The 26,080-nt window shown below is 36.3% G+C and overlaps 2 protein-coding genes across 16 annotated transcripts in view; one reads left to right on the forward strand and one right to left on the reverse strand.

The window, feature by feature from the left end:
- LOC148131431 (uncharacterized) overlaps nt 1–24,586 on the forward strand; it is a 266,370-nt gene extending 241,784 nt beyond the window's left edge. For all 15 annotated transcript variants that reach the window (XR_015748834.1, XR_015748835.1, XR_015748836.1 and 12 more), the window contains one exon: nt 21,170–24,586. Coding sequence is in view for 4 of the 15 variants with exons in the window: in XM_087961390.1 (XP_087817516.1) it covers nt 21,170–21,231 (62 nt within the window). In the remaining 11 variants the exon portion in view is untranslated. The remainder of the gene's footprint in view (nt 1–21,169) is intronic.
- On the reverse strand, nt 9,946–20,114 carry PRL (prolactin). Its single transcript, XM_026669897.2, has 5 exons — nt 19,842–20,114; nt 17,841–18,022; nt 15,821–15,928; nt 14,209–14,388; nt 9,946–10,340 (listed from the first exon to the last, which is right to left on the reverse strand). Exons 1-5 carry the CDS (start codon nt 19,879–19,881, stop codon nt 10,149–10,151), a joined length of 702 nt encoding a protein of 233 aa, XP_026525682.1. The 5' UTR covers nt 19,882–20,114; the 3' UTR covers nt 9,946–10,148.
- Nucleotides 24,587–26,080: the final 1,494 nt, after the last annotated feature.

A 26,080-nucleotide genomic window follows, 5' to 3' on the forward strand; every position in this document is an offset into this window, starting at 1 on the left:
TTCTTTCCTAGAAATCTCCTTATATCAGTTTGTGTTAATCTTTAACCAGGCTTTTAAATGTTATATTTTTTTTCTCTTCAGCTGGCAGCTTGCAGTGAGATGCAGCTCAGGATTCTTTCCCAAGGCATAGTTTTAGGAGCTCTGCTTAAATATTTGAAGAATGATAAAATCTGATCAGATTTAGTATTCATGTATTGTCCTACCTTTGTCTGTTAATACATTTGGAATGTTTACAGAAAATATTTCCATAGTAAACCAGTGGATGTTTCTGAAATGCAACATGGAAGCTTGTCTTTTTAGATTTTCTGTATTAAAATATATTTTCTAACAACTATTTTCCAATATCCACTGATGATTACTCAAACCATTTGGGATTTGGTTTAATTTTACGAAGGAATTATATTACGAAATTATACATAATTTTTTTAAAGGGCACTGTATATCAGCAGATATATTTGTAATATAACACTGCAGAGTTTAACAAGAAAATATGTTCATGTTGACCATCTAACAATTTGAAAAAGGTTTGGAGGATTTCCTGCTTTTTATGTCAAATGGAGGAATAAAAATGTCCTCCACTATGTTGCTATTGCTAAGATGACTGATTTCAGTAGCTTTCGTTTTAAAGGTGGTGTCAATGTAGAATCCATTTTATACATTTTCTACTTATGGCAAAGAAAAATATTAAGATAGCAAGCTAAATGAACGATCTGTGGGCCCAGATGGGTCTTCTTCAACAGATCACCCTATGAGAGAGAGCAACCAAACTCTGGGTCTCTGAAGAAAGCTGAAGCCATTAATGTAAGCTTCTAAAACAGACTCTTAAAAAGACAAATGGATATTGAGGAAAGAACTGGGTTTTGTGTGTACAACTGCATCTGCATATAACATTTACATATAAATGAGAATATGTCTGCAAGCAGGGTTGTATATGAAATAACCATGCTGTTGAACTCTCCCTCATTTTGCTAGAATATCATGAGGTACAAGAGCCTTGTTGCTCCTGGCCTAGTCTGTTTATATTAATATTACAGACTAAACAGACACACAACAGTTTGTCTGAATATTGGTTATAGACAGCACAACCTGGCAATTGTCAAAGTACTAAGTTTTCTGCTACTTTCTATTTGAACTCAATTTCAAAGACTGTTCTTAAGCTCTAAATGATTTGTGCTACAGCAGATGTCTCTACAAGTTGAAGTCCACAAGTCTTAAAGTTGCCAAATTTGGGGACCCCTGTGCTACAGAGACCTGAATGTTTGTGTGGTAAGATAGGAATGCATTCAACCATTAACTTCTTTAGAGGTCTAGTTTACTATACCTTTACCTTCCAAAATAGTTTTAAAATAGGTATCTTTTCAGCTGGGGCATTTAATGCTTGGTCTGGCCTTTCATTTCAATATACTTAATTACCCACTTACTATTTTGGGGCAACGGTTTGCCAAGAAATTGTATTCCTTGCTAGCCTTTAAGAGAATCCAAATTTCTTGTTTCTATTGCTTTTTGAGTCTACCTTACCACTTTTCCCCTTTGTTATTGGTGGATAGTGTTAGTTAGCTAAGAGGTGTGAATAAGATATTTTAATTAGCTAAAACTGAATATGTAACCATCTTACCCAGGAACAAGACTAAGGAATAAGAAATATGTGCAGAATTAAATCATAGTTAAAATGAGTTATTTATTTATTTATTTCCCAACTTACCATAAGATAACTCTTACGCTGTAAAGTCGAACATGATTGACAGAGAACTGTGCAAATCATTCCAAAGAAGTTTTCCGCAAAAATGCTAGCTGGTCTGAAGCACCTCTCTTTTAAGTATTGAAGCAGCCACAACCTGTGAATACATGAGCATGTACACAGCTACTGTACCCCACTTTGCTGCTGGCCCTACCAGCAATGTTTCTAAGTGTGCACAGTTGGAAATAACATTTTTGAAGCAGCCATACAGGCCTTCCAAAGGAACTGGTTTCTTCAGTGTTTTCAAGGAGAAATGCTTTGTAAGAGTTAACAAGCTGTGCAAAGCACATTTTTCAAATATTTAGCACACCCTACTGTCCATCTTCTACATAAGCATATCCAGCAAAGAGGTTCTCATCCTCTTAGTCTGGTTTCATTGTTGTAATGCTCTTTCTCATAATATTTTTTCTTCACAATCATATAGAATTTGCCTTATCCAGTGTCCTTCACTCCGTGATGAATTGAACTGCATATTAAATCATCCTCTCTGTCTCTCCTAAGGAGACAAAAGACACTTGAGTGAAGGGTAGGCTTTCATGCTGTTTGCCTTCCTGAAATTTACAGAATTACTATGAGTCTGCAAGAATTACCTTTTACTACTTTGACACATATAACCAAGCAATAACACTAATCACAAACATAAACAAAATCAGAAGTAACCAAATACTCCATATTTCTTCTGACCAAGAAACCTGTTATAATTACATATCCAGCACTGTGGTAGCTTCTGCATGAAAATGAGATCAGGTCTATCACAATCAGAAACCTTTGGATGCCCAATAGCCCTAATGACTATGAAGTAACTACCATTTGTTTATCTATTGCAGGGGTGTCAAACTCATGTCACAGCGGCATCATGTGATGTATCGGGACTTTCCCCCCCCTTCGCTAAACCGGGCATGAGCGTGGCCAGCACGTGACGCATCCGGCCCATAGGCCGGGAGTTTGACAGCCCTGATCTATTGGGTCGAGTTGAGTTTCCAACCATGTCACACACATCCACTTTTCCCCCCAGATTTCTTATCTCTTCAGCCAGTCAATACATTGTGCTTCACCCTCAGAGAACTTCCTGCCATTTTCAACTCAATGCTCTGAACTGTTCTCAGGTTAGGGTTGAGAAAGTCCAACTTTGAATGTGAGATACAATATAAGAACAATATCACTGTTGTTTGATTTCTTGTTGCATATACAACCTTGTGTTATATAAGCAGAAATTTGCAAACTTGATTCAATAGTCTGTAGAGATTCTCAGACATCCAGGTCATGGTTGTCCCAAAGGTGCTTTTTCAGGAGGCAACTGGACTTGCTTTTTTTCTTTTGAAGATGTTTTTTTGATTCAATATGAAACGGAATCTCTGGACATTGCCTGTAAAGCATTCTTGAAGCTTTGAACAAGCAGTCTATTTGCGCTTACCGTATTTATCGGCGTATAACACGCACAGGCGTATAACACGCATCTTCATTTTAAGAGGGAAATTTCAGGAAAGCGCCCGTTTCACCCCCACTCCCACCCCCCGCGCGCGCTTCAATCCACAGTGTCCCATTCTGCCTGCCTGCCTGCCTGCCTTAGTTTCTGGTTGTTTGGGAGCAGCTTCGGCTGAGAATAATAACTATTCGCCTCTTTTACTCAGCCGAAGCTGTTCCGATTCAACCATTAACGAAGGCAGGCAGGCAGGCAGAACGGAGCACTGCGGGCGGGCGGGCGGGCGGGGTGGGGGTGGGGGAGAAACGGGCGCTTCAGGGAAGCTGCGGCGACAGGAAAAGGCCCCGCCCCCGCTTCTTTGAAGCAGTTTCTTCCTGTGCTGGTGGAGGAGCGAGAGAGCGACTGACAGAGCTGACCCAGAGAGAAGGACAGGCTTCGGTTGCTTCCTCCCTCCCCTTCTTTCATTTGTGTCCTTGATCCCCGATCCCAGCAGCATTCACCGAAGGCTTCTTAACATTATATCGGCGTATAACACGCATACATCATTTTCAGGGGGAAAAAAGTGCGTGTTATACGCCGATAAATACGGTATATCATATACAGCTGAAGTTCTATGTCTGATTTCATTATTATTTTTCAGAAATATAAAAACTGCTCAGCTCCAGTTTGTGGTGATTGTCGCTTCCTGATAGTTCTGGGAAACCTACTGTTTCAGGATTCTTTCACAGTGCTGATAAAATTCCAGGAACTCAAGTTTGTTGTGGGAATCCAGCCATTCTGGGTTATTGGAGTTTCTAAGACAGTACTGGGTCTCACCTGCATCATCTCAATGATGATGAAAAATGTTAATTCTCTGTGACAGAAAAGACATGTAAAGAATCCCCATCCAATAGGGATTTTGTACATTGTTTACTTTTTAGAAGTAAGCTAGATAATATACAGTATCTATATTTGCATAATTTGGGGTATGTTTTAAAATTCTATTTTGAATCTCTGTCTTTTGAAGAACAAACCCCAGTGCAGCTGGTGTGAATGAGATCCCTTTTTTGGATTCAATATTGACAATAGTGAATAATCATGGGGATAAATTATCTATTTGTGCATTCTTTTTGTCTGTATTTGTCAGTAGGTATAAGCAAAACTATCAGATGTTTACATCTTTCATGTGATGTAACGGTGCCGTATTGTAAAACATCACAAGTCACTTTCACTGGTGTGAGTTATAATGTATAAGCAGTATGTCATTATTTCTTTCCTTTTGTGAAAGCTTGTTTAAGTTGTTCTGCCCATTGCTGTGCCCTCTCCACTTGTAGTAGAGAGCTCCAGGGTTGTGGCACTCTGATTACATTTGGCAAGAATCTGTTACAGTAATTAACAAATTTTAAAAAGCATCACAGCTGTGATTCATTCACAACAGCTTGAATTTTCTCTGTATGCTTGCATATTTTTATTTTTTTGTTTTAAATATGATTTTACATTGTGTAAGCTGCCTCGAGTCGCCATGGGCGAATAGGCAGCAATATAAATCAAATAAATAAATAAGCCTTGTATGCCCATTATATGACTGTAGAATGTAATATTATGTTTAAAAGACTGGTGTCCATCTCCACAACACTGTCCTGAGGTTTTGAAGATGCACCTCATTTTTTTTAGTGATTTTTTTTAAAAAGTTTGTACTTTAATTGTAATGTAATTTTTAATTTCTGTCTTTGTGGAAACAGTGGGTTATGTATTGTGACCTTACTTGTAAGTCTCCAATATCAAAGTATGGAAAAATAGGGAATTTGCCGATATCTCCCTGATCAGCATTTTAAATGTTCTGGGTCAGAATTGTTGAACTTCATTGTTGTACCTATCACTGATGAAACAAAGAGCTAGGTTTCAGTCTGAAATCAGTCTCAAGGGTCTTATGGAAGAAAGTAGCTCATGAGACTATTTAGGAGTTTCCTTCCACCAATAGAAATTATTCTTTCTGCTTTGCAGCAAACAGTGTGGAAGAATTATAATGTAGTTAGTATTTTTCAAGATGAATAATGAAAGAAATTATTGTTTGGGATTGAATACTGTAAAAATGTTGTTTCCAACAACAATAAGCACTACAAAGTAGAACATATTTAAATGGGCAGCCTTCTCACATCTTAACTGAAACCTCTGAACACATCTATATCTTTTATTACAATACTACTCCACTAATAAAACCAGATCAGGTGCTTATATTTGTTAATGATTTTTATGTACAGATAATATTCAATTAGTTGTCAGGTGATTTGAAAATATGGCTGCTTGGCATGCTACAGGTAATAAAAGACAATATAGAAAAAATAATTGCAATTATTTTCAATATAGAAAAAGAAATTTGTAATAATTTAGATAGTTGGGTCAGTCATCTTTTCCTGATTTCCTTTAAGCTGTATTTTGCTAAATGTTTTTCTCAAATATCCCACATACCTTTTTCCATCTCAGACTGAAATATAATGTGGACATTTATTTGAAACTTCTTATATGATATTGTTAAGCTGTCAGATGTACAGACATTCCTTAATTCAGTTTTTAAAAAATAACAGATTGAGCAATTTGCTTTATGATGATATATTTGTAAAGCAGAGACAGGCAACTTTTCATGGCCTGAACTCCCCATCCCCATTAGCAGTGCAATGTATGGAGACAACAAAGATCATTTTTGAAATATGCATAAATAATTATTTAAAATGATAGCGAGACATACAGAAAAAAATGTAAAATTAAAGTGGTATAATGAATAATATTGGTTTTTAAAATTTTTGGTTTTCTCCTCATTTTCAGTGGCAATCATAGAGAATTACAGAGCCAAAATATAACTGCCTACTCCTGTATAAAGCAACATAAGAAGTAGAATTGAAGAGCAAATTAGCATTAATATATTGAAATGATGCTTCAACCTGGTAATTTTCCCAAGCGAATGTTGTCACAGAAGTGGAAAAAGGAGTAGCTGACACTGAAAGTGTAGTGAACCATGTGATTTATTTTGCATGTATGCTGGGCCTTTGTGTGTGTGTGTGTGAGAGAGAGAGAGAGAGAGAGAGAGGAGGGGTGGGTGGGTGGAGAGAGGTTATACTAAGAGAAAAGAAACACTTCTTTGCAGGACTCCAAAACAATTTCTATATAGTAATACTGGGGCCAACACTATCCAAGAAAAACATCCCAGTATTTCCATTAGGTGTTTTTGAGGCCGTAACTCTTTTTAAATGGATTTTTTCAAATTCTAGACTAGCTAAAATAAAACACTTTGGAACTAGACATCTTCTTTGTTTTTTGATGCATGCATGCAGATGGTTTTAAAGGTTTCACACCAAGACTAAAAATCCAAAGGCATTTCAGACTGGAAATATTTAGCTTTTGAAATGGTGTGGGAGAGAATTCCCAAAGAGAATTCCTAATGGAATACAAAGAAACCTTGCATGTTAATAAATAAACTAATATAATCAGTAAAGTATGCAATGAAAGTGATTTGGTTAGGCCCAGGAGGCCAACTCCACCTTTATTTTCTTAAAACTATTTCACATGGTTGTTACTGTGGAAAAGATTACAGGAATGAGAATTAAATATGCAGACTTGCAATTGTGGTGTAAACAGAGGATGTAAAACTGACTAAGTAACTAATTAAAATTAAGAGTTTTGTAAGTCCAGTAGTTTAAAAACCAAAAAAGGGAGACGTGAGTTTTTGAATTACACAGCATGTATGCGGACTGATTGAAGTTTAGTTTAAAAAAAATCATGAAAACACCAGCCTGAACATTGTTTCCTAATAAATATGCTAGCAATTTACAAATATTTTTTGCTGTCACAATGTAGCAGGCTATCCTTCTAGAATTAGAAATATGGCTATTTTGAAAGCTCTTTGATGTTTAGTTTGAGTAGAGCTATCACCATAATGCATTAATTACTTATTTATTTTTGTTCTAGGTATTTTTGCATAATGTTTTATTATATTACCTGTAACTAAAAACTATAAACTGTCATCATTAGAATCTGTAGGATTAAAGCAATATAGAAATTTAATACACAAACATTGCTTCATGAGCACCTATAAACTTAGGTACCATCCAGTATCAGGCATTATATTATTAAAATAAGTTACCACGGAGATTTTAGAGAGTACTTTGAAACATAGGTACATGTATAAACTCAGACTTTTCCTTTATGAATGTCTGATTTAGACTTGGGTGATTTAAAATTGATGTTATTGGACCTCCACAGAACAGTTAATAGTTAATACAATAATAGTAATAGCTACTGTTATGTTTGATTGATTATTAGCAATTGCTGATGGTCACAGCCGGTTTACTTCACATTCAAGAATAATATGGCCAGAATGGTAAATACACATTGAGGCTTGCAAAGATGATGTCTAATTTGGAATCCTGTGAAAACGAGCCGTGCAGCCATGGTATTGGGTGCATCATACAGGTAGTCCTTGACTTACAACCACAATTGAGCCCAACATTTATGTTCCTAAGTGAGACATTTGTCCAGTGAGTTTTACCCCATTTTTCAGCCTTTCTTGCCACAGTTGTTAAGTGAATCACTGCAATTGTGAAGTTAGTAACCCAGTTGTTAAGTGAATCTGTTTCTCCATTGACTTTGCTTGTCAGAAGGTCGCAAAAGTTGATCACATGACCCCAGGACATCTGCAACCGTCATAAATATGAGTCAGTTGCCAACCGTCTGAATTTTGATCACCTGACCGTGGGGATGCAATAGTGATCGTAAGTGTGAAAAACAGCTATAAATCAGTTTTTTCCAATGCTGTTGTAATTTTGAACGGTCACTAAATGAACTGTTGTAAATCGAGGGCTACTTGTATTAGGTATATTCAGTACCTTGTGGGTATAAATTAGTAATTGCTAGTATGGACATGCATTAATAAATTAGATCAAAACTAGGCATTGAATTTCTCATAAAACTGAAACATGACATCGGCATTCATGCAGGGCAGAAGTGATTCACAGTAAAACTGTGATAAGAACTTTTTGTATCTATTTAATCCATAAGCAATAGAACTCCTAAGTGCTAAGATGTTTGCTTTGTCTTTTGATATAGCAGAGAACAAAATTGTTTGTCTCACTGAGATTACCAGTATTGAGTCTGCTTTTATATTGCTTTGTTGACACTAGGCATGACTCTTGATGCAAGAGTCTTTTGTAGTATATTGGCCCCACTACAAGTATTGTAGGCAGGTAAGTTAATTAAGCAGGCTTCATGGTACATAATGGCAAGTCCCGCTTTAAAATGATGCAGCCACTACCGAGCTATTGAAAAGGCAGAATCAAGATTATTGATCGCCTAGAGTTTGATTCTGAAGTAGCCAAAGTCCTTTTGTCCGCACCAATATATTAGAGATTTTCCAAGGACAGAGCCATTCCCTGATAACATTATCAGGACTTCCTGCTTCCACCCATCAGAGGGCTGTAAGTGCACACTCACCACTTTTATTGATTGTTTGACACTTCTAAAACCAGAAAGGGTGCCCAAAGGTTATAGGAAAGGAAAGCCTAACAAAACTGCTCTGGAAGTATGCAGATTAAGATCCGGCCAAATGTTATCAATTTGAACAGAAAAGCAGCACTGATATCAAGTAAATCAGCTTTTACAGAATTTGGAAATCAAAACATTGGGGAAAAGTTCTTTAGAGCTTAGTATAAGAAACTTTAGAGTTTATGCATCTTTTAAAGTTCTGCGTAGAAACTCTTTGTGGCGCACGCAATGAAGATGACTTTGATTGCTTTAGGGCCGGGGTCCCCAACCCATGGGCTGCAGCTGGTGTCGGGCTGCAGCCCATTCAAAATCAGGGTGCGGAAGTGGAGCTGCATTTGTGAAAGTGGTGCATGCACGCACAAAAACATCCCTCTTCCCTGCTGCCACTGCTGGTGTTTCTGCCAGTCCACTGAGCCAGAAAGGTTGGAGATCACTGCTTTATGGGAGTAAAATGGCACAGATACGCTTTGGAGATAGAATAGGATGTCGTGGTCTTATTGTATTAAAATCTTACCGATAAAAGCCTGGACTATGTAATAAATATATTGCCCATTTCTTGTCCTTCACCAATATCTTTGATAGGATAGCAAGAGTGCAATATAGAACTATAAAATTATGAACATCACTAATAACTTCCCCTAGATCTCAAAATCTGTCTGTCTGATTTAGGTACAGGTAATCATTGACTTACAATTCATTTGGTGACTGTTCAAAGTTACAATGGCACTGAAAAAAGAGACTTATGACCAGTCCTTGGGCTTATGACTGTCACAATATCCCTGTGGTCATATGAAGGACCGGGCACTTGGATACCTAATTGTTGCAGCATTTTGGGATCATGTGATCACCTTTTGTGATCTTTCTGGGAACCTTCCGAGAAACAACAGTCAATCAGAGACTCCAGATTCATTTACCCATATGTTTCACTTAATGACAGTGGCAAAAAAGACTGTACAATTAGCACAACTCATTTAATGTCCACATCGCTTAGCGATAGACATTCCAGTCCCAATTGTGGTTGTAAGCTGAGGACTACCTGTAAAGTAAATTAATGTGTTTAATCTTTCCCCCTTTTTACCACATTCAAAATTGTAATTTTGGTAGCAATTTTAGAGAGGTTTGAAGAAGCATTTGAAAGTTGCATGCAGCTCTGGGGTCCCCTCAGATATATGGCCCCTTGCTTTACACCCAATCCCAACTTTTAAGAAATACATTTTCACCTCCGTGCATTTTCATTGTTTTATTGCTTGATTTGAATATTGCTGCAATCTGAATGAAAGTGCTCTCAACAGAAAACAAAATAACGGTTTATCTTGCAGTTTAACCAGAAAGAAGCGAACATAATGGACCTCTAAATCTTTATCTACCAAGCTGAGATTTTCTATAAAGTATACATAAAAGCAGTGAGGCTAAAAGCAGAGTATTTTAAAAAGATGTGGTGCTGTCATCTTAATAAAGCCAGAGCACAGCTGTTCAACAGTTGCTGTCATAAATGAGGCGACACTTGAGGAGTTTCAGATAGTTGTCAATTTTGTGAGAGTCCCGACGCAAACAGTGCAACAGATTGTAGAAGGCGAAGAGGCGGGAATTTTCGTCAGCCAATTGGAGGGAAGGGAGACCAGTCCATCTAGAATAGACTTCATTGCCTAAGTCACCTGGGTGAACCTAAGGAAAGTGCAAAATCAGAATAACTTTAGATGATTTCACAATTGCTAAATAAATTTGAGTCAATTTTTAAGCAGAGACACACACCTTCCACACAAACCCATTTAGGAGGATAGATAGAGATTTACACTCCCAAAATTGGTGGGGCCAGAAAATAGAGAGATTCCTAAGAAATAAATGTGTTGATGTTCCCTTCTATTAAGATAAAATGTGTGCTTTAAAACATGTTCTAGGTTTAAGATAATTGTTTTACTCCTAAAATATTCCCATCTTTAAATAGATGCTATCAGTAATTACATATACACATACACAGTCCTCAGTTAATGACAATAACTGGGACCAGATCCATTGCTAGGGGATCAGTCATGTAAAGGATAATGTCACATGACTGCACTGGCAATCCTGGCAATCCCCATTGTAATCTCTGAGCAAGCTTTGTGGGTTGTTAAACAAGCCCTAGATGGCTCACAATCAGGCAGGCAGATAAAGTGCAATGTGCAATGCAAGTGTAGCAGGATATTCATGCCTGCTGCCAGATACAGAGGGTGCAGGAATGGCTCATAAGATGTGGCACAAATGCAGTGGGGTCAGGGGTGGCTGCTGCCAGGTGGGGAAAGGTGTGAACAATTTACCAGAGTGATTGTGATCTTTCCTACTAGCATTGACTCTTGCTTGAGGTCAGCAGGCAAGAAAGAAAAGCAAATGGCCATTGGAGGACAGAGCAGCCATCATAAGCACAAATCCATCGCCGAGCACACAGACCATGATGCTGTGCTGCGGAGTCAGAACTCCAAGAATCCTTTTTTTTTAAGTCTCCTTTTTCTAAGTGGTGTAATTTTGAATGATTGCTGAATGAATGGATCAACAAGATATAGATATAGATGCGGAAATATAGAAACAGGTAGTTTTGTAATCAGTTTTGTAATCATGGTGTCTGCCGGAACAAGGCCCTTCTGTTTTTTAGCAAGATTTTTGGAAGAGGTTCACCATTGCTTCCTTCCAAGATTAAGAAAGAGTGACAGGCCCAAGGTCACCCAGCTGGCTTTACACCTGGAACTGATCATCTCCCAGTTTGATGCCTTAAACTGCTGCACCAAACTGTATTTCATCATATTCCAATATATACTGTATATATTTAAAAAGGGAGTAAAAATGTCTGGTTCTCTCAACTCTGATAGTACCAAAAATGCTTGTTAGCCATACTTTTTGCACTCCTGCCTTAGAGAGGTGTAACAAAACTGAATGTTTATCAGATATTAGTTTGGAATCTGAGCAGATCTTTCTTGGATCTTAAAATGCCCAGTAATTAAAGCAGGGTATGGTAAATTCCTGGAGGGAATATTGTATTTGCTTTTCACTATAATTTAGATATATATATGATAATTTAGATATATATGATAATTTATATATATATATATATATATATATATATGATAATTTATATATATATATGATAATTTATATATATGTGATATGATGATTCGGACGAACACAATACACAAGCCTGATGATGGCAGATGAGATTCTGCCAAAACGTCGCTACAACTTTAAAAGCACAACTACAATGACGTGGGAAAATACCCAAACAAAGTTGAATACCATACACACATACATACACACATATACAGTACACACACACACACACACCACATTCGTGAACTTGTATTATGAAAGAGTGTTTCTTTTGGTGAAATATAACTGAAAAGTTCACTCTGTTGAATACTAAATTCTCTCAGTGCTGCCTAATATCTTTTAAACCAGGGGTCCCCAACCGCCGGTCCGCGGACCGGTACCGGTCCGCGGAACAAGCCTTACCGGGCCGCTGGTTGCTGGGCGCCGCCATCTTTTTGGTAAAAAAGCAATTTTTCGTCAAAAAGATGGCGGCGCCAGCGCTGGGTGAGCTTTTCGGGTAGAAAGCCATTTCTACCGAAAAAGCTCACCAGAAGCGCTGGCGCCTGATTTTTGAAAATCACTCGATGACGTCACCGAAGTGATTTTTCGTCAAAAAGATGGCGGCGCCCAGCTGACTCCGGAACCGGGCGCGGCGCCAGCTGACGCCGGAACCGGGCGCGGCATCGAAAAGGTTGGGGATCCCTGTTTTAAACCATGTAGTGTGGCTGTCATATTATTTATTATCTTCTTTACTCCCCCTTTTATTGGCACCATCACCATCATTATTAGCATTATTATTGTTGTTATTGTTATTTTGTTGCTTTGCATGTTCACTGAGTGCTTTTGTATCAGAGACAAATTCTTTGTCTGTCTAATCACACTTGGCCAAGTAAAGTATTCAATTCAATTCAAAATATCTTGTACCAACATGTACAATGTTCAGACAGTGTTGAGTATTAGATTGGGAAAGTTTGCAGTGGATATTATATCCAACTTGTATCATTTGGCAGTTCAACAGAGGCAACCTAAAAAGATCACCACCACTCTAAAGGACAAATACTTTAGTTCTGCGATTGGGGGTATTATAGGCGGAATAGCATTCTACCTGATGTTGTGTAACTAACTTCAGAAAATGGTAGGGCTTGTCAGGATCCCATCTAGGAATTAGTACTCTAGGACTCGTGTGCTAGTGAGACATTGCTCAGTAATGGTAATCAGAAATGCTTGAACATGCAGGCATTTTCAGATAAGTATTGTAAGCATGACTTGCAATAATTTAAGGATGGAAGGCAGTCATATTGGCTTACTCCTGGTAGTTCAGGGAAAACAGCAAATACATACATGCAATATGGTTATGAAAAAAGTTTAGTGCCCTTGCTTAGAATGGATTTTAGTGCCCTTGCTTGGGATGAATAGCTGCTTTTTTAGAATATGCTTATATATTTTATGTATAATATATTTTTTATATATAATATATTTTTTAGAATATTATACATAGAAAATGCTGCCCAGGTGTCTGTCTGTAAAAAGCATTTCAACTGTTGAAAGAAAAGGCAAATATGAAAAGAAAATGATGGCTTGCAGCTTAAAATTGCTTAGAAATATCTATTTTGGTGTGTTTGCTTTCAATTACTATCCTTCATTTTCACAGTAGATTTTGAATGCAACACATTAGAAATTAAGATAATAAATTAATAAGGAGAATTCGGAAACATTCATGGTTCAAACAACCATGGAAAGAAAGAATGTTAGCTTAACACTTTTAATGTATGAAGTATGTACTTGATACGCAACAACTTTTATTTATTGCCTTCCTTCATGGCACAGACTTGCTCATTCTGTTACTTTTCTAAGGCATATACCTACATATGTTAAAAAATTATTGACTGCTTTCCAACTAATTATATGACATATTAAGTATGTAATGTGCAGCTGATTTTGAGATTTGTTTTATATACTAGGTTTTTTTTTTCATAGTCTCAGCCTGTGTAGAGGGCAAGAGAGAGATTAAATTCCCTCTCTGCAAGGAAGTGTTAAAAAGAAAAAAAATGATATCAATGAAAGTTATTGTTTTTTCAGCACTTTCATGTGCAGGAGAACAATGTTAATTTTATAAAATATAAGGTAGGAGCAAGATAAAAGTTCTCCTACCCTGTTTACTTATTCTCAGTCTATGTCAGGCCATGTTCTTTTTTTTGTGTTAAGAAAAAAAATTACAAGATAAGCTTTATGCTTTGTTGTTTGGCACTTTGTAGCTTTTTTTATTAATAAAGAACAAGATATTTTGCTACTTCTTACACATGCCAAACAGATCTCCAGGTTTGAAAGGTTTTGCTGACACTTTTAATTTCTTACTTTCTTTCTTTGAAGCATTTTAATCCAAACAAACAAAAATAATCCTGTCTCGTTTTATACATTCTGAATAGTGTTTTGAAGCTGGAAGGACTTCAGAGGTTTTTTTTTTTTTTTGACTCACCCGTCCAACTATTCTCTCCATCCCCTCAAGAAGTCGCTTATTTTGCTCCTCGATCTCCATGGCCTTCCAGAGAATGGTATCAGGAGCTTCCTTGATTCGTTCAACTTCAGAGACCAGGTGTAATAGAGGGTCATTCCAGGAACGGAGTACACTCAAAACTAGATTTAATAGGTCTTCATGCTGTTCATTGGCAACAAAATTGTACAGTTAGTGTGCAAAATCTACACAGGAGATATGGAACAATGTTTTTATCAAGCCTATCTTAAAATGTCCTTTACTGCAATTTTGTCTCTTTATCAGATATAGCTAAACTACAGGCTATAGTGCAATTGTGAGGTGTTTTTCATTTAAATGTAACTAGACAAGAGAATGCCCTAAATATCTGACTCTTGGTAAATTATCTGCACTGCCAGTAGAAATCACTCCATTCATCTTTGTTGCATAAATGCCATTTAATCCAAAGATTAGCCTGAGCATTAATGATACATTTTTAGAAATAAGGGATCTAGAAAATATTTGAAGATATAATGGAAGATGTGATCTGTGGTAGGCCACTTAATATCTCATCCTGAAGCATTTATTGTGTCTACATCAAATCCTGCAAACATGCCCAGACACAAGGCTGATTTCAAGTGTTTTGCTTCTGGGAAGATTTATTTTCTTTTGAAACTTTGCCACTGCTTGAGGTGAGCTGAAAGATCAAAGGGCTCTTGGCTTTCCTAGGATCCTCCTAGCCATTGTGCTGTCCTTGAGATCTCTCCAGTGTTGACACTTTTCACTTTCCTTATGTCACAAAAAAAATGCATCTATTCTACTGCATAAATTTCCTCCTGCTTCTCTTGGGAGAATTGCTATTGTGCTACTATACTGAAAGGCTCAAACATCCCAAGTAGCCCGTGCAAACATAGAGAAATGCCAGACGCATACATATCTCAAATATTTGTGGCACATGTTTTGCTTTCTAAAAAGGGAGATTATTCAGTGGATGAATGGCATTTGAAATTGAATCAATAGGAATGGGCTCTCGAGCGATACCTTAACATTCCAAAGATTTCCTCTTCAAGTGCACAGAGGAGAAACTTTCTTTAAAATGTGATTATTCAGTAAGGTGTGTTTTATTTCCAAAACTGGAACATTGAGGAAACTTGTGTGTGATCAAGAGATCATTGCCATAGAGTTCTAGCCCCTGACCTTTTAGAATTATGTTTTCCCTTTTTGTCAGATGTGGTTTTTTTTTTCTCTTGCTAGGGAATATAGAGACCATTTCATCTATAGTCTATTGTTTATGCATCCCTTCACACAAAAATACCATCTCCCCATCCCTCTTTAGGACATATAAAGGAGATATGCTTTCATCAACCCTCCCTGGATTTTTCCAGTCTTGTAAAAGACCAGTCTTGTATTGTGAATGAATTGTCTTTCTTTTCCGTTCATATAGGTCAGAGCATACTTCCGTGTTTTGGGCTTTGCTTATTCCTACCACTTACAGAGGTGGAGCAATGGTAGAGCTGCCCTTTTATAACTCTATCTATGGTAACTGTATGCTTTGAAAGGATTTCACCAGATTTCTGGTGAACTTGCTCGCATCTGTCAACAAACCGAGACAACTTACATTTATCTGCTGAGCTTGTTCTTTATCTTCAGGAGTGGTTAGGGAAGAAGTATGGCAGCTGTTAACAGCCTTTGCAATGAAACCCCGGCCCTGAGCATAGCGTTCATCCTGACAGTAAACAAAGTTGACATTTAGTGAAGTAGATAACCAGGATTTTTTTAGCTGAAAAAAAATAGACTGATTCTTGCTCTCCTTGGTTGCTTTGTAAAATGTATCCTAAGAGTTATTGAGGGCATTAATTTTGCCTCCCAATCTTTTATTGCATGGCTTAGTCAAAGGTGATCTGCCTCTATACTGTGAAAGGAAACCAGTTTTAAGCATTGTGTTTTCCCATATTAACAAAAGCTTCTTTATGGCATAAAGTGGCTCACATCCCACAGTTCCTCAGAGAGTATATCTTCTGCCCGACTCCAAAGTAGCCTTCTTGCATGCATTTAGTTATTTTTCTCTGAGCAAATTTTTCACTTGGATATTTGTTACTTAGTCTTGCACGTTTTCATTTTGTTACTTTAAATGACTTCTGTGTACAGAAGACAATGTTTCCCTTCTTCCACATCCTTTGTTGAGATTCAGTTCCCCAGGGTAGATGAAGCTTTTGCTACAGTGGATCTATTAATGAGACTTTAACTATCTGCCCCATCCCATTTCCTACACGTGCGCCTTATGAAATAACAGGACATCTAACTTTAAAATGAGTAGAGGTGAGCTTGTTTCACTGAGGAAAAGTGTATTAGAGCAGGTTTCTTATCTCAATTTGAAGATATGAAACATAATATATTGTTGGTTTCCAACCTAGAAATCCACTCAAAAGCTTGTGTGAGGCTTACTTTATTATGGGGTTTTGATAACTTTTCCACAAATGCAGGTAGCCCTCCACTTACAACCACAATATACCGCTTTACAGTGCTTTACAGCCCTCCCTAAGCAGTTTACAGAGTCAGCATATTGCCCCCCATCATTCTGGGTCCTCATTTTACCCACCTCAGAAGGATGGAAAGCTGAGTCAACCTGGAGCCATTCAGAATCGAACTCCTGGAGTAAGCAGTGAGTTAGCCCTACAGTACTGCATTCTGACCACTGCGCCACCATGGACCTTTCTTGCCACATTCGTTAAGTGAATCCCTGCAGGTGTTAAGTTAGTAACTCTGTTCTTAAGTGAATCTGGCTTCCCCATCGATTTTGCTTGTCAGAAGGTTGCAAAAAAGGATTGCATGATCCCAGGACATTGCAACTGTCAAAAATATGAGTCAGTTGCCAAACATCTGAATTTTGATCATGTGACCATGGGGATGCTGCAACAGCTGTGAGTCATGTTATATGAAAAATAGTCTTGTTTAATTTTTTTCAGCACCGTTGTAACTTCAAATGGTCATTAAACGATTTGCCATAAGTTGAGGACTACCTGTAGTTTAAGAATCTTTTAATTTCAATTAGTAATAATATTTAAGAGCCATGGTGGTGCAGTGGCTAGAATGCAGTATTGCAGGCTACTTCTGCTGATTGCCAGCTGCCAGCAGTTTGGCAGTTCAAATCCCACGAGGCTGAAGGTTGACTCAGCCTTCCACCCTTCCAAGCTTGGTAAAATGAGGACCCAGATTGTGGGGGGCAATAAATTTGCTGACTCTGTAAACTGCTTAGAGAGGGCTATAAAGCACTGTGAAGCGGTATTTAAGTCTAAGTGCTATTGCTATTTGCGTGGTACAACCTAGGAATAATAAAGGCAGCCTTATGAAATTAATTTTCAAATTGATAATAAAACACTGAGCCAATACTTTATATTTTACCCATTGTGAAACTGAACCAGAAAAAAAAGAGAAAAGTATAATTTAAAAAAAATCAAAATTGCCTTCATAAAATACTGGTGGCCAACCTGAGGATGTTCAGATGTTACTGATCTACAATTCCTGGCAAATCCAGAAATGATTATAGCTGACAAGGGATGCCTGGGGTTGTTGTTCAGGAACACATGGTTTAGCTTCTGCTACAGGATTAGTTTTCCCCTTATGCCAAAAATACTTACAAATTCATTGAATATTTCAGTAGACAGAGAGTGGATATAATGGGATAGTTTAACAGCCCGGTCAAAAAGGTCCCCTAGAGAAACCTGGCAATTGTCAGACCCATTAGGGCAAATGGGTGAAGATGTTACACACTTCCTTGAAAGGAACATACTAGCCAGCAGCATGGTAGCTAGAAACAGGCCTTGAAGACAAAAAGAAAAAGGCAGATACCCATAAGACGAAATAAATCAAGAAAAGAAAACACTCTATTTGGTATTCCGTGACCTCTTATTTCAATGCTTGACTTCTTAAATAACTGTATGTGAGGAATTCAACCTTTTCACCTTAGCGGAGATAGGATATAAACTATGTAATAACAATAATCCTAGCAACAATAAGTGTAAAAGTGTGGAAGTGTAGTTAAACCCCTTTCCTTTATAGCTGTTTCCAAGAGTGACTTCCTTCTTGACAAACATATGGTTTTAAAATTAAATTTGAGGGAAGGTAAAGTAGGTCACAATCTAGACTTTTGATTGTCTTGGGGTGCTGCCTGCAAATGTTCAGCAGCTGTGCTGTTTAAAGTTTTTGGCATGAATAACTTTGAAAGGGAGTTGGTGCTGAATACCTTAAGAGAGCCAAAGACCTCTTGAGACCACGTCTCATATAAAACCTTTAAAATTAATTACTGATAAATAAGCGCACTGATCAGACAATGCCCGCTGTCCTTTTTTTTTACAAAAGGAAATGACAGTACTAAAAGCATGCACCAAATACATGAATTTTACATTGGCAGAAGCTAAGTTTGATTTCTTGGGAAAAATTACAGCCTAGTGGTACAGCAGATCGTGAGCATACAGGAAATCCTAGGATTCGGGCTTTTGCACTTCCCATTAGATAAATCATATATAAGGAATCAAAACGTTTCAATCTTACACTATGCAGGCCCATACCCTGTAAACAAAGTTGCTTATCTGAACAACAATTATGATCAAATACATGGTAGTTTTCCCTGCTCTGAATTCTGTACTTTATACATTGACTTGCACTCTAACACGATTTTTCAATACCCAGAATTGTGTCTATTGTGTAAAACTGGACCTTGCTTTGGAAAACCTTTTGTAGGACTAGTGAATCCAAAGTTTAGTTATGTCCAAACTGCAGCAATGGTGTAGTATCTTTATTGGAGCTAGTTGAACCTCTTAAGTTTCCAGTTCTCTTTTAAAATGCAAGGAATAGAAAGGAGTTATTGCCAAACATAATTAAACTCTATACAGATTGGTTGATATTTTTTTGTGCCATGGAGTTGGTATCATAGATGGATTTTCTCCTTGACAATCTTCCTCTAAAATGATTTTTCAGGTCTTCCAATAGTACACCCATTGTCACTGTAACTTCAGTCCGTCAACCTCACTACAAATTGTAATATTCTCAAGTTTTAATTCTATGGACTCGCACAAAGACCAAATTGAATACACTAGAATATATAATTCTAACATACACAAGTCTTTAATATTTAGATAGCATGGGAAAAGCTGTTATCATCTTAAGCAGGCTTTTATTCTTAGAAATATTTAACAAGGAGTAAAGCCCATTGAGCATAATCTTATATACAGTATTCCATGTAGGTGCTCCATTAGTTTTCAATTAGATTTATGTCTGATTGGTCCTTCATAGGTTTGCACTTTATTTTGGTTAGAGTGGTCCAGAAAAGCAGCACTGTAACAGTTTTATTTTTAAATAAATTGAAAGCACTGACAACATCTGATACTCTTTTTTAGTATAGAATAATGCTAAACCACGGATATAATCCATCCCTTAAGGACATAACATGGTCTTGTGGAATTCCCATTAATTTAATAGGATTTCCACAAGTTCTTTGTTTTTTTTTAATTCTTAAGTTCCCCTTGCATAACTGATTGTGAAATGCTTAATTTTTATCAGACAAAAATGTGTTGTTACTTGTTTACAAAATTGCTCTTATTCAGAAAAAAACATGGAAAAGAATAATAAATAAGACATACCTTTCAATGAAATCTTCCTGTTGGTCATAGCAGAAACCATCTCTGCAACTGTGCTTTGTCAAATACACGATGGGAATTTTGATTTTTGTCACCTGAAGACTCCATTTTTATATACACCTTGATGACAAACCTGCATAAATGTAGTAGGTTTTGTTTTCTCTTTGCTGATCACTCTGTAGCTCAGATTAAAGTTCATAATTATAAACATCAAATCACTCCTATTGCCCTATTCATTTTAGTAAAAGTTTATGGAAGCATGATTGAGTTGGTTACAAGAGACTGGATAGATAGATAGATAGATAGATAGATAGATAGATAGATAGATAGATAGATGATAGATGATAGATAGATAGATAGATAGATAGATAGATAGATAGATAGATAGATGATAGAAGATAGATAGATAGATAGATAGATAGATAGATAGATAGATAGATAGATAGATAGACAGATACATAGATGATAGATGATAGATGATAGATGATAGATAGATAGATAGATAGATAGATAGATAGATAGATAGATAGATAGATAGATAGATAGATGATAGATGATAGATAGATAGATAGATAGATAGATAGATAGATAGATAGATAGATAGATAGATAGATAGATGATAGAAGATAGATAGATAGATAGATAGATGATAGATGATAGATGATAGAAGATAGATAGATAGATAGATAGATAGATAGATAGATAGATAGATAGATGATAGATGATAGATAGATAGATAGATAGATAGATAGATAGATAGATAGATAGATAGATGATAGAAGATAGATAGATAGATAGATAGATAGATAGATAGATAGATAGATAGATAGATATACACAAATACAGAAACCATTTCAAATTATAACTGATCTTGATTTTTCTCAATTCATTAATGTGTTCACAATTGTCAGAAATAAAGTTTATATATTGCCAATGTAAGAGTAAGTATGAAAAAAGGAAAATATTGGTGATATTGAGCACACTTGATCATGAAGGTTGAGATTCAAGATGTGGGGGGGAAACTTTGACAAAACATCCTGATCATTTTGATCATTGAAATGATTGGATCATTTCATAACTTGCTAAGATACATTTTGAGAAAAGTGTATTTTATCGAGACAATAAAACTTGAATAAAACTTGCTCTTTGATAGTGTAAATAAATTTCTTAAGAAATGTAAATTTAGAAAAAGGCAATTATTACTATGTAAGAAAGAAAAGAGAAGCAGAAAATTTGAATCATCTCTGTGTGGGCAGTTTGTCTATGTATTATATGTTTTTGTGTGTACAGGAGTATCGCCATTCTAACTGCTACTCTACATTCTTTTGCAGGTTCTGACCATGTTCTGGATATTGATATGGGAAAACAAAGGAGAGTACAGCAAAACAGTTGAACAGGACTTTTAATGGATACATGAAAAGAATCACTTGTTGCCTCTGGTACATTAAACAAAGGAGAGTGTTTTGTTCAACCAAAAGACATGTTAAAAGATTTTCTCCCCTGGTCTTTCCCTAGCAGTCTACGAAACACATTGACAGGAGCAGAGAAGAGAAGAGAAACCATGAGCTTATCTATCTCAGGTGGTTTATATTATGAACTCAGCCACACATCCTGCATACCCAGGCATGAGGAAGCCCCATTCAAGTTAAGGACATGAAACCATGAACTCACCTTCAATCTGACTCTGGCAACTACAAAGACAGCCTCCACCTGTTTTCCATGCTCCTTGACTTCTGATTTTGGTTTAGAAAAGAAGTATTATGGTTTGCAGTATCCTCCACAGCTTGGTATTGCTGTCCATCTCTATGACTTTGCTGTAGAATTTTGCCACAAGTGTGGGGCATGATTGCTCAGCGGTTACAGATGCTGAAATTGTCAGCTGAATGGCCATGGTTTGAGATTTGTGTGCCACGCAACGGGGTGAGCTCCCGTTCCTTGCCCAGCTCCTGCTCACCTAGCAGTTGGAAATCATGCAAATGCAAATAGGTACCACTTTGGTAGGAAGGTAACAGCATTCTGTGTACCTTTGGTGTATAGATATACCGGCCACATGACCACAGAAAATGTCTTCAGATACGCTGGTGACATAGTTCTTTGTGGACCCCATACTGAATAGACAACATTTTATTGCTATCTTGCAACAGAATCTTCAGTGTAACACTTATGCTGATTTAAAAAAAAAGAAAGAAAATGGATTATGTTATTTCAGTCTAGAAACCATATCTGAGGAAAGTCTTTGACCCTTTAGTCTAGAAAACAATGAAAAACCACTTCAGTATTAAACCAGATGTGCCTTGCAAAAACTCTGCTAAAGCTCTAAAGCTCTTGCTGTGAACCCTTAGTTTTCTTTTTATTTCAAACTTTTATTAAAGGTACAAAAGCAAATCATTATATTTCAGATAAATCGTTTGAAACCTTTGCCTTGGAATGTTGTCCTAAATATGGCTTTGTGGAATGAATTATGCTCTATATTAAACTGGGTTAGAATAAAGAACATGAACGCTGGTGGAATATTTGAAACATTTTGTGTTCAGCTGCCAAGTATCAAGCTTCCATTTAATTGTTTTTCTCTTCCTACTTTGTAACCTCGTCATGTAAGTCCATTGCCTATGAAACAGTTTTGGAAATTAAATGAATAAGGAATAATTTTTAATGCATTTTCCAAACTTCAGATAATGTAATGAATATTTTCACTGAAAACTGTGTAGTAGTCATGTACAGCACCCCAGATCCTTATCTGCTTTGTAATTGTCTGCGTCAGTGGAGTTTGAGGTAAAATGGGGCAAGGAAGGGATCTTTTCAGGGCAAAATAGAGTGGACAATGATGGCTGATAAGACATCTGTGGTAAGACAGAATTTGAGCCACGCTATATCATATTATTTAAAAATGGGCCTCATATTAACTTAATTATATTATGAAGTGATACTAGAAAGAATCATAATATGTTACATTATGAAATGGAAAACAATTACATAATGAAAGAATTCACAATGACTTTTTTATTTGTATAAGATTATAAAATAGAAACAGAATACCAAACAATAAAGGCATTGCTCATAAAGACTTTTAATAAAACTTAACAAACTACAATATTAAAGGATTAGAGTTATGGTGAAAACTGAAGATACCGATTTAGGTTATAGTGAAGATTTATAAAATATATTATACCATATAATTGGAAACAAAAGTTAGAAAAAGAAAAATTTACATAGTAATGCCTCACTTCCAAGAGTGAAACTTCATATCTGGAATAATACACTTTTTTACTTTTTAAAATATGAAATACTATTGTATTGTACTTTTGGCCACTGCCAAAAGTACAGTATAATAGTAATTCATCATATTCAGATTCCAAAATTTTGATATATAATTCAACATATTACTGTAACATCTGTATCAGTGAGAAGCTGAGATAGTGGCTTTAATTCAATTATATGCCAATCATTTTAAGGATTTTTCACAACTTCAGACTGAATTTCACCTAACAAGTTTTCAATAGCGGTAGCATTTTTAATTTACACATTTTTTTAACAGCTCACTATAGGGCAGCTAATTTGGTCACTTCAAAGGCACCAGAGATGTTTTCTTATTTGATGGAATCTATCACAGAAATTAAATTGTAATAAAGATGTTTACAATGATGGAGTCATATTTACATTGATTGGCTGCTTTGATACAGTGTAGGGATTAAGTTGCTAGACTGTGATGACTTCTATTCAAGAGATCTCTCCAGCATAGAATCTCAGTGAATGACTTTGGGCTGGTCAGTATTTTTTGAGCCAACCTATCATGTAGAATCATTGTAGAAGAAAACAGAAGACTTTTGAATAACTTTCAGCATCTATAAGAAAAGTGTGATTTAAAATAAACACATTTATGTCACTTGCCTGGGAACAGTATTGATTGAATAATATTGACCTGCCTGCTTTGTGAACATTTACAAGATTATATTACAAGAGAAGAAATACAGAAACTATTTTTTATGAAATGTTGTTTAACTGAATTTTAGAAGCTGAGACAAGTTTGTACAACTATTTATATCTATCATCTATCTACAGACACACATACAAACATACAGTTTGCATTAAATTACTTAGATATGCACATATTTACCAAATATGATTTATATGAATTTTTGTTTCAGTAGTATAAAAGGAAGGAGGAAGAAAAGCAGCAATTTTGTTTTATCCACTTTCCCTTTGTTGATAATTAGATACATTTAGAAGTCCCACAATGAATGCAACATAGAGATACTGGATTTTGAATGTTTTCTCATTGTTCTGTAACCTTCTTATGATAGGTTTGGGAATATGCATTAACTGGAATGAAATGAATTTCAGCAGCTGTGAACCAGATAAAACCAACAATTGCTTTTAGTGAATATTTGTATTCTCTATGGGAATATTTCATATTTCATATTCCTCCCTCCCTATGGAACATCATTCCCATGGAAATAAGATTGGTTCCCACTTTGCTAGTCTTTTGCAAGGCTTTTGTCAATGGATCTGGGGAACCGAGAGTGGGTTGGAACCCATCAAGTGGCTTATTTGATTGATTGTTATAATGGGAGGGATGGGGGGGATTATTGCTTTTTTACTGTTTTTATATTAGATTTTTATCATACTAAATTGATCGGAGTCACTGAGATTGAGTTGGGCAGCCATATCAATTTTCTTAAATAAATAAACTAGCAAGAAAGCAAGCAAACATGCATTTGAGAATTTGTGAGAATATTTTCACTGTTGTTGTTTTTTAAATTAAATCTTAATTTGAGGAACAGGTTTATCTCTTATTTTCTGGTACTAAACAGTTTTTCCACTCTCTCTCTGCTAAGTCTGTCTAACATATTCATTCTCAAGATAGCTTTTCTAAAATGAGAGTAGATTTTTTTTTCATTAGCCAAGAGAGGCAAATTTCTTTTGTAATAAGCAGAAGCTCCTGTATGATCAAATACCTCCCCTTTTAAAAATAGGAATTCAGCTACTCAGCTTAGGTATATAGAAAAGCAAGCAAACATGGATTTGAGAATTGAAATGACGAGTCATGTGAGTTCAGTTCAATTATGCAGCCCCTTCCTACGCAATGTGCTATTAATTTGATATGGTACTGTTTCTGAGTAGGTAACCGATTGTTAGACCTGCTTCATTTAAATGTTTTCCCATCATACTTGAACTTCTTATAAGCGATTATCTAAGTAGCAGTTCCAACTTACAGGCCTTCTGGCTTTATCAGTTTGGCTGTGTTCCATATATAAACTATTTTTGAAGTGGAGGAAGGAGTCTTAAACTCTAACAAATATAATTAGATGTAAAAACTAGAACTGAACATAGATACAGTACTTGTATCTAAAACAGCAATTGAGTCCTGCTGCATCGCCTAATTATCAACTATAATTTCTGTGATTAAGGACTGCCATTACATAATGGTCAAGAAGTTAACTTGTGTTTTTTATGAATGGGTGGTGTATTTAAAAATAAAGTGGTATTCTTTCTTCACTTCAAGAATGCTGATGTTTAAATGGTTTTTTTTCCAAAACAATTTCATAGAATGGACAGATGAGGATTAAAAAAGCACAAATCTTTTATGTGTAAGATATAATATATTTACAATAGCCAATTTTGTAACACAAAGGACAAGCAAAAAACAGGGCAGTGCTAAATTTATTTTGCTTTAAAGGGGAACCTTAGCTTAAGATTTTCTTTGTTGACTCTTAGGTCCATAACTATTTACCTTATATTATAAACCAAGATGTAGATTAGTAATTTGTCTGCTGCTGACTTTTATCAGTCATGTTCTGGAGATTTCTCTTCTCTGCAGTTCTATAAATACAAATACATGGGATGATAGAAGCTGATCTTCCTTAGTCCTCAGAGGGAAGATTCTACCTAATGAATCAGAACAAACCATCTACTAAGATATGGTAGGAGGAACGTGGTAGTTTACAAGGTTAGGATGCTGGGCCGACAATCAACAAGTTTACGTTTGAGACCTGGTTGCTGCCACGGGATGGAGTGAGCTCCTGTCACATGCTCCATCTTCTGCCAACCCAGTTGTTTGAAAATGGGTGGTCGCAATTAATGCAATAAATTAATGGGTATCACTTCAATGGTTAACAGGGATGTGAAAGGATCCCCTAACTGGGTGCCCCCCCCCGGCAACGGTGATGTCTCTGTCCAATATTTCAACCCAGAAGCACTTTGGCACTCCCAACATGACTATAGTAATAGTTCTAAGGTATGGT

The sequence above is a fragment of the Notechis scutatus genome, chromosome 3 (assembly GCF_049901735.1).
Source record: "Notechis scutatus isolate UNSWTSFEM ecotype Mainland chromosome 3, rNotScu1.2, whole genome shotgun sequence".
Classification (NCBI taxonomy): Eukaryota; Metazoa; Chordata; class Lepidosauria; order Squamata; family Elapidae; genus Notechis; species Notechis scutatus.